Genomic DNA, 10081 nt, shown 5'->3' with positions numbered 1-10081 from the left:
ATATACACACATATATATGTGTATATATACACACACACACACACATATATATATATATATACACATGTATATATATTTATTTATTTCATTTTAGAGTCTACATCTTAAACTCTCAGATATATGGCAAGCCCAAAAATATACTCTTAAATTAATAACGTGATAGCAAAAAATATGGAATTCTTAAAATTATGAAATTTGTCTATTTTGTGACAAAAAGTTCTTATTAAATTAGGTAACTTTCTCTATGTATCATCATGTCTTAACTTACATACACAAATTAACACCACGCATTTTTTTTCTCTCCTCATGATAAACCGATGACTTTTCAATACATATGTTATATTTTAGAATTTCTTTGTAACAAATATCAATAGATTTTCACATAATTTATGTATTGTTCTATGTTTACAATATATAAAACTTTAATGAATTTCGTTTGAAAATTTTTATTAATATTAATACTATTAAAATAATATCAATAGCATTTGATAATATCAATATTAATTATATTGATTATAATATTAATATTATTTAATATATATTTTAATTAATATTAATATCATTAAATTTGATTTAAATTAATGTTTGTTAAATTAATCTCTAATTTTTTAAAAAGTTAAAAGTTCAGATTTAGTTTCATTATATAATTATTAAGTTTGTTGAGGCATACGTTGGTATTAGGTAACAATATAACACTTCAAAGGTTTTTCTTTTTTTCTAATTTTAAACTAAAAAAGCCGAAACGAGAGACGCACAGACGAATCATGCGCGATATTAACATTGCTTTGGAGAACTCATTACTTTTCGTGATTATTTTGCGTCTTTGTTAAATTTGTGTCACAAATAAAGCTATCGTACATTACGAGTCATAAGAAAGGCGTGTCGCGATCATCAGTTCACACAAGCGAGAATCCTTGATTTTGTTGGATAGCTTGCAGCAATTTATATTTCAATCTTTCACGAGTTTGATAACGTGGCAGATCAAGCAGATTAAAACACGTATGCGCGGCCGGTAGGAAACGTTCGTCAGTCATTGGCTGAATCGTTATCTGCAAGTGACAAATAGCATGTTAACTTTTGTTTCAAAAATATAACACATTTTCCATAAGAGTACACATCCTATAGTGTTTAACTCAATATATCGCACTCACTTTTATAGCTTTCATGCCCTGTATAGGAATTCTGTCGCTACCCGTTAAGAAAAGCAGAAATTTCTTTTTTTCTTCCAAGGGCAATTCGTGGAAGACCTGCCAAAAGAGTACAATGGTTGGATCGTTTTTGCTATAGCCCTCCTTGTAATCGGCATTCCTCTCCAATTCTTCCCAATCATAATTTTCATTGCCGATCAGAAGCGACATCAGTTCATGACTGTGAAACAGCTCCAACATCCTTCCACCACATACATCATGAAAACCTTTGTAAAACGCTTTGAACTGCATCTCTACTGACTTGTTCAATATATAGTCCACGTAAAGGTCCACGTACTGTTGCCTACAATCGAAACCATTTTGCTTTCCTTTTTTTCTTTTTATGCTATCATCATATTGGTGCTAATATGCATAAAATGTTTACGTACTTATTTTTTAATGTTACAGGAACTGTATTACCATCGGGTATCAATTCGAAGTTTTTTATTTCGCCGAATACTTCCCTGCTTATCCCGAAGTTCAAGCAGAATACTTCTTCAAAGTCCGATTCGTTATATTCAAGAATACTTTCTAAACTTCTGCAATATGCATTGATATTTCATTTAATAATATAATTAACGTCGTATAAATTCTAGAATGAGCAAAATACCTAGCTATTGTCGGTGACATTCCCTTAATATCATTTAACCCAACCGATTCTCCCAAGAGTTTCTTATACAAGGCCAGCGGAAATGGTAAGTTGATAATTACAAAATTGTAAATAGCTAAGCCGCAGAGAATACCGATCAGGGAAAACATAATTTCGTCCTCCAACGAGTCCGAGTTGAACCAAATCGTTCTCGTCTCTTCATATTCTTTGAACATACCGTATTTAAAATCAAGAATTTCCGCGAAAAGAAGCATAAAAAACTCTTTTCTCACGCCACCCACATCTTCAGCTTCTTCATCGCGAAATTTAACCTAGAAACATTTAAATGCGCTCTAGATATAATTGTATTATAAAAATTTATATATAGTATAAGATTTAGAATCTCTAAGTTAAAATTTCTTTTAAAATTTAATTCTTGAAAGATCTATTTTTTTAAGTATTTGGATTCAGATATTAAGTCTTAAAGCTGCTTACTCTAAGTGGTCTCTTTAACTCTTTAGAATCGTACATAGACAACTGTTCCAGAGTATCGTTGACTATGTTAGTCCGTGATACATGTAAATGTACAAACTGACTATAAGTCTGGGCGTTACATTCTAAGAAAGCTGTACCCAGCATCAAATCTCTCACAACTCGTGACATCGCTTCATTCATCGCGGATTGCATCTAACATAAATATAGCTCGATAAATAAAGCGTACAATTAATTTCCAATTAACTCTTCTTTATAATATACCTGTATAGATTGATCGGTTTGGAGCAACGTGGTTTTCGCCTCGGCATCGAACAAAAAAGGATAACTGCAGAAATATATTTTACGATACTGAAAAATTTTAAGAATTTTAATGCTACAGGTGCATAACAATAAGCACAATGTATTACTTAATTCGCTATATATATGTATGTATACATACGTATGTATGTATAAATTAAATAGCTCATTGAAAATCCAGGATTACTTACATAAGACAGATCAGTTTCTGTCAGCCATTTGAGGTAGTCGCGTCTAATCTCTACATATTCTGACAATTCTGGCAAGTGGAAGGTCTCATAAGGTACTCGTATATCTCGCGAACTTGTAACATTTATCTTATACAATAACGTTAACAGTCGTAAAGCATACTCTAAGCTTTCAGTCCACATAACCATCTGCAAAATATGTTCCCCAAAATTACTATATATAAGATATCTCTATCTCCTTTTAGAGAGAAGAAAGTTATGAAATTTTTATAAAATATCTTATTTGTAAAAATATCTTATAATTTATTCATTTGTGAAAATTTAAAAAATCTCAAAACTTTTTTTTCCAAATCACTTCTCACTCGCATGACCATTCCTGCGTACAGTTTACCTTGTCCGCCGTCGATTGTTTTACGAAGTGCAGCACTACAGACTTGTACATTCTCACAAGTCTCTCAAAATAATACGACGGGGCTATGCTCCACCACAGACCTACGACTCTGCATGCTTCGGGTTTCAGGTTGAACACTGCCTTGCTGAATGGCGTTTGCAAGGCACTGTAGTTAGACAAATTCGCGAAGCGATGGTATAGCGGTAGCGTTAAGTACACTCTCAGGGATTCTACATCAGGTGGATTATCTCTAAACGATGGTATCAGATTCTCAGTTACGCATGTAAAAATCTGGAATAAAAGTATAACGTCGCCATTTAAACATCGATTAAGATTTTACGTATATATTCATATATGTACCAGTTCTTGAATTGTATTGTTGTCCAGTTCTGAGATAATTCCGAATAATTTGATAGCGTAATCGAAATCGACCCCGTGATGCTTGCTCGAACATCCATAATGCGCCTCGTTACTGAGTAAGAAGGACGCGTTTATACAAGCTTGACTTTTGAATACAGTTTCTAGATACCTGAAAAACATAATACTTGCATAAATACTTGATGTCTATGCAATAATCGAGATTGCGGAAAATCGATTAGATCAGTTCTATTGTGGCAAAGAAAGTCGAGAAACGAAGGAAAAAATATAAACAGTTGCGCGAACGCTTAAATGAATATCTCTGTGTTAAATTGTATTCTCTAGTATGCAAAATTTTCACTCACGTCATTAATTCATGATTAATCGGTGAACCTGGTAGTATTTTCTGACAGTCGCTTAGTTTTTCCTCAGTCACTGTAAGAATTTGAGAAGTCGGTCCTAATATTCTTAAGTCAACTGGTTCTATATTATCCTGTAGATATTTAGATATATTTAAGTAGAAATAATTTTTTGTATTTTATCACAGAAACAATGCAAAATGAAATATTTTGTCACATTCTCCCTTTTTCAAAAAAAATAATCTGTTAATCTAAAGTCTCTTATTTCAAAGGTAAATTAATAAAAAATGATAACAGGACCAATGTGAAAAAAACATACTTTTTTCAGACTAATTGTGGCAAAACAATGATCGCCTCCACTAAAGATATGTCTAACAACACAGTCGATTTGGGAGTTACGGTGCAGATCGAGTATCACTGACGATCCACTCGGCGAAGACCATGGTCCTAGAACGACTTGTGGCGTCGTAGCACTCGCTGAGACACGATTACCTAATTGTCCAGCGCCTCCCAAACCCCATGCGTAAATTTTCCCTCTAGACGGCACTAAGGCCAATGTGTGCTTTTTTCCACAAGATATCTGCAAAGAAATAATAATATATATCTTAATGTAATTTTGATGTGTGTGTGTGTGTGTGTGTGTGTGTGTGTTCAATACAATACATTAATAAATACATAAACTATACAATTAAAATTCAAGTAATATAATGTCACAGTACAAAATTATATCTTAATCGCGTAATTATGACACATTATTTTTGCTTATTTAAATTAAAACTTACTTGCGTTACAGTGCTACCCATCAATTCCATAACTTGTCGTGGCAAAATCTCATTTGTATTATTGCCGTGACCTAATTGACCATACATTCCAGCACCACATGTAAATACTCCACCGTCCTAAAACAATTACTAAAAGTTGTTATCTTACGATTCTCTAATTTCCAGAAAGAATTTCAATACTATTTAAGGCATAAATCAAATTTACCATTGTCAAGAACACCGTGAATTCCTCACCGCAGGCCGCATAACATACTTTCGCATTTCTCAAAGTACGCAACTGGCATGGTAGTTTTCTCACCTTCCTATCATTTAATCCTAGTTGTCCAAAGGTGTTTCTCCCCCATGAAAATATTGCTCCTGAGAAAATAGTAAACACATAGAAGCTATATTCGCATAAAATCGAACGATACCAATATAATGTAAGATCTTTACCCGATTTTGATATAACTACAGTGTGATAACCGCCACATGCGACAAATGCAATTGGTATGGCATTTAATGAGGTAATTCTTTTCGGCTTGATCTCAGCACATGCATCGGATCCTAATCCCAATTGTCCATCTCTATTGCTACCCCACGCGTACAGATCTCCGTCATTAGTCAGAGCAATCGAATGTTCCACGCCACACGCAATCTGCACTATCACATTTGTACCCAATGCCTTTACCATACGTGGAACACGCTCCATACTTATGACGGTATCTAATCCTGTGTGAGATAAAATAAACGTGATTATTGTATTCCTGTATTGTATTTCACGAAAATAGTACCTTTGATATAGATTTTAAAAACTGAAAAATGTATACATTACCTAGTTGGCCATTCAAATTACAACCCCAACTAAAAAGCTGTCCCCACTCATTCACAGCCAGAGTATGACAATTGCCGCACGCTATTGTTTTGAATACAAATGCATCCAGGCCAGGTATCAATTCTATAAAAAAAAGAAATCAATATATTTTAGAAAACTTCATAGAAAATTTTACAATTCAATGAGATCTAAATTGCACACTTAATTGTTATATTGTACTCACGTAACCTTTTCCTTGGCATCTCATGGCCAAGCTGTCCATAGTCGTTGTTACCGCAGGAATACATTTGACCATTTTTCGTCACAACTACAGTATAATTTTCCCCACAAGCAACTGGAATTTCATTTTTTGTCAGAACATTCTTGTAATAAGAATTTTGTGAACTGTCATCAAAATCTTTTAAGAGAGACTCACTTTCCTCAACATCCTTTGACTCTAAAAAATCCACTTCCCGTGGTATGAAGATGTTCTCATCCTCAATACCACCCAAACCCAGCTCCCCATGAATAGTACTGCCCCAACAGAACATGTCACTGTGATATCTGAACTGTTTTATCACTAAATCACACTCATCTGTGGAACGCTTTCTCGGTCTGTTTGCCTGTATACCAATATACAATACATACTTAGTTAAGTATTTAATATATATTAAATTTATAAGTAGTCATGTATAATACATCAGTGTTATCTATTAAACAAAATACTAGATTGATATCAAAGATATTTGAATATATTTAATGTTAATAATACTGTAATCACCTGAGAGATATACATTTTATTAATAAGAGATTGTCCATGTCTATAACAGATTTATCTCTGTTTAGGATAAAGTCATAGAATACTTAAATAACCACCAGTACAATGTTATATCATTCTTCTAGCTAAATAAATTTTAAGAGATATAGAAAAAAAGTATTTATTTTTTACTCGATTCTTCAAAACTGTTTATAGTTAAATATTTAAGTTAGTTACATTAGCTGTGAAAAACTTTAGAGTTTTGAGGAATTGGAACAGAGGGCAATTGGATAATAATATAAGCAAATTTATTTTTCTAACATTACTTGTATAATCAATTGAAAAATATTCTGTTAAAACAATAATATAATATTCAAGCATTGCAAGACCTTATTCTAAACAAGAATAAAATCTCTATTAAAGATGGTAGATATTAATTTCTTAATTAATCTCTCATTAATAAAAAAACTAATGTATTTCTTATGTTCACACATAATGTAGTCCGTTTCTTGTACACAACCGTGGTAAAACTATGTTTCTATCATACTGAAACATGCTGCTTTCAACAGGGGTATTGTACATGATACATCGAGCAACATAACGTAAATTAGTCCATTTGGCTTTGATAGAAAGGTGAAGCAATTCACTCCTCACAAATTTTTTAACTCTCACATTTTCAATCAATAACGCAGAAATGTGATTCACGTATCTATGTTGCGTACAACTTGTTAGATTTGGTTAATAATATTGTAGTTAATTTTTGCCATTTCGATTTTTCCACTTCGAACTAACAACACTTTCCGTCAACGCGAAGGCATTTCCCGTAACGATTGTTCTGTCCTCTCACTCACCCCGGGGACTTTTGGAAACGAACGCCTTCCCGGGCAAGGCGATTATCAGGCAAGACGGTCAATTCTACCCGGCTTCTGTCCCTATCTTTCGGCCGAGCGTAGGTCGGGCGTGATTTTTACAGGCGGCTACGGGTCCATGTATGAAGCCGAGAAACATACCTAAAAAGAGGATACTGGCGTCTCGCGCCGTAGCAGAGTAAAAATAATAATACTACGTGTGACTAACCATGTTTATCTCGATCTCCCTCTCTTTCGCGGCCACACGTGCGACATCCGCGGGATGGCATCAGCCTCGCGGGGACGACAGGCACGTGTGGGATTCACGTGGTGGTATGCGTGTTGGTAAAAAGTGAAGTCCTCAAAGATAAAAATGCCTCCTCGCGGCGACGGATCGTCGGAACCACGAGGACCGCCGCACCGGGATGTCGCGGATCGATCGACACCTCTCGGTACGGAAAAAAAAAAGAGGATCACCCGCTCCTTCCTCTCAGAACGAAAATCTCCTCTCGGAAAGCATGTCAAAGAGCTGAACGTGCGAGACAAGCCGAGAGTACCGAGACGGAGATGGAACTCTCGGAAACGTGGCGACACGAGACGAGAGACGTCACGCCGAGAGGTTAGATTCTGTCACGCTCGGACGAACGAATACACGCGAGTAAATATGTAAATATTCTCGAGCATATACTCCGCCGTTATCGCGCGAACTGTTCGCCGAAGGGATGTTAATAAAAGCATGAGAATGAGACAAACATTGAGAGAGGGATGGGAGGATGGGAGAGGGAACGCGATCCCCCGGTTTTCTCGAAGAGCGGAAGCGCGAAGAGCGGAGTGGACTTTCGAGCGAGCTCGATTGTTCGCGATCATTCGATAACGACAGATATTCGCGAACGGCGTCGAGACGAGATGTCGACAGACAACAGATGATTCCGAAACGCGCGGAATGACGCGTAAAATGCCGAGTCACAGCAGTTTCTCTCTCGGCTTTTTTTTTGTCTTCGAACGGCGTTTTTTTAGGGATTTCTCGCACGAGCGAGAGACGCTCGCGCGTTCGTCGCAAATGTCCAATGACAGGGGAGCTCGAGCTTTGAATCGAGAGCTTAATCGTTCTGAACATCGCCACATTACGGTTTAGGTTTAGGTTATCATATCGTACAGATCGAGATATAACACACGACGAGCGAGCGGCATTGTTGACGACACAAGAACCCCCTTCATCATGTTATTCGCTAATATAGCGACAATCCGGCTTACTGTTATTTATTATCAATCGTGAGCATCGCACGTTCACACTTACATTTTCAGTAGGTCAACGTCGCCGAGACAACACGGAGATCGACGTCACGACGAATGACAGTCGTACGTGTATCTCCGACTGGCATGACGACTGCTTAGCTGTTCAACGTTCAACGTGACTCGACAACCGCGCATGCATCAGCGAAACATATAACCTCTTACAGCTCGTGACTCGTGACTGTTCGCGACGGGGCCAACTTGCAGATCTTTTGCAGTGCTCGCGGACCGATAGCAGCCGCGAAACCGCGGCACAGGAATGCAAGCTAGACTACGAGCAGAGTACATTTTTGTGAACAATGCCGCGTTCTTCGTACACACGTTGTGCCTCGGCATTTCTTCTGTATATATGTCGCGTCACATTTCTGAGCCAATTTTCGTCATTTTTAGCATAAATAAATTTTTCATCGACCCCTCCTTATGTATATATTTCAACATATTTTGAAAAATGTATGTAAATGTTATAAATGAAATATTAAAATTGTCTTGTGATAAAAATCGACTATGAATAATACACTATTCTTAGTTTTTTAAAGAGAATTATCTTACAGAACTAGAATTATCAAATTATGTGTTAAGGATGAGGAAGAGGGAAGACGGAGATAATTGAAGAAATTAATAACATTATCTGTTTCTCATTGCATCGAAGTAGATAACTGGATAAATGTTTTAACTTATCTAATAAATTGTTTTATCATTGATATCTAATTTTTTTATATAGCTCCAACAAAAATTGCGAGGAGTAAAACGGGAATTAACTTATAAGTTTCATAAACAAACGAGAGGCTATTTTGTATGTTTCACCATTCCTAACCTTAATCTTTCCAACCAGGGTCCATTCCAGTGCGTTTTTACCGTTCAAAAATTCATAAAAATATTTATAATCTCTTTATACCTTCAATTAAAAATCAATATAAAAATAATTTGAAAATTATTTGTTTAAATATTTTTTATAACAATTATTTATTGACAAACGCACATTATCACTTGCTTTCTTTACAAAATCACAACGTATACGAATCTTAACGGATGAAATTTAATAAAATTCGAGGGTATAAACGCTGAAGAGAATAAAGTATTATTATTAATAAAGTTCGAGGGCGCAAATTAAGCAGAAAGATACATTTTTGTGAAAAAACATTTTTATTTGTCTACATACAACACTAACATAGACTTCCAACCAAAATTTAGTTTTCCGCACACGACTTCAATGCCTAATTGCCGTTTTAAAACAAAATGAACTAGTATATTTTTTTTTGGCTAAAGTTTTAGAATTTCTACATCAAGTTCCCTACCACAAGACCTTTTTTACAGGTAGGAAGGATGATTCTATCAGTGGTTTTTTGGAACGATTGTTAGAGATGGGAAGGACATGAATGACTCTGGTTGGAGGGATTAGGGTTAATTTTCTTAATTAAGAATGATTTGAAAGACACACTTTTACATATTAGTTCTGATACTTAACGTAAAAAGATCTTTTTAATAATTATTATTTTAAACTATCAAAATTTTAACAAAAACTATTAAAATAGAATTGGCAGGGGCTCAATTCTTGAATTTATTCGCAAGAGAAACATATGCGCAAATATCCGCTCTAACAGAAAGTTGCAAGTTCATTGGTTAAAAGCCATACGACAGCCAATAAGTTTCCAATTTTTCTGTAAGATCAGAATTTGCGAATACGTTTCTCTTGCGAATGAATTCAAGAATCAAGCCCCTAGCTGAAAATTTAATAACAACAGCACTTT

The 10081-nt window shown here is 35.3% G+C and overlaps 1 protein-coding gene across 7 annotated transcripts; it reads right to left on the bottom strand.

Moving 5' to 3' along the window:
* Positions 1 to 704: 704 nt before the first annotated feature.
* On the bottom strand, positions 705 to 8998 carry LOC105831905 (probable E3 ubiquitin-protein ligase HERC4). 7 transcript variants are annotated; one of them, XM_012672368.3, is made up of 19 exons: positions 7270 to 8998; positions 7044 to 7202; positions 5872 to 6058; positions 5680 to 5790; positions 5457 to 5579; positions 5078 to 5353; positions 4851 to 5002; positions 4646 to 4762; positions 4183 to 4443; positions 3870 to 3997; positions 3508 to 3676; positions 3148 to 3438; positions 2760 to 2945; positions 2533 to 2619; positions 2272 to 2463; positions 1798 to 2108; positions 1577 to 1726; positions 1152 to 1491; positions 705 to 1049 (listed from the first exon to the last, which is right to left on the bottom strand). In XM_012672368.3, the coding sequence occupies exons 3-19, from the start codon at positions 5984 to 5986 to the stop codon at positions 897 to 899; spliced, it is 3162 nt and encodes a 1053-aa protein (XP_012527822.1). In that variant the 5' UTR covers positions 5987 to 6058; positions 7044 to 7202; positions 7270 to 8998; the 3' UTR covers positions 705 to 896. The 7 variants fall into 7 exon arrangements, with proteins under 7 accessions (XP_012527822.1, XP_012527823.1, XP_012527824.1 ...); XM_012672369.3 differs by having other exon boundaries at positions 7044 to 7216; positions 8338 to 8998; XM_012672370.3 differs by having other exon boundaries at positions 8338 to 8998.
* Between the last annotated feature and the right edge of the window lie 1083 nt (positions 8999 to 10081).

This window comes from Monomorium pharaonis, chromosome 9 (genome assembly GCF_013373865.1).
Source record: "Monomorium pharaonis isolate MP-MQ-018 chromosome 9, ASM1337386v2, whole genome shotgun sequence".
NCBI lineage: Eukaryota > Metazoa > Arthropoda > Insecta > Hymenoptera > Formicidae > Monomorium > Monomorium pharaonis.
Note: the sequence above shows the minus strand (reverse complement) of the source record. Positions and strands in the feature narration are given on the sequence as shown.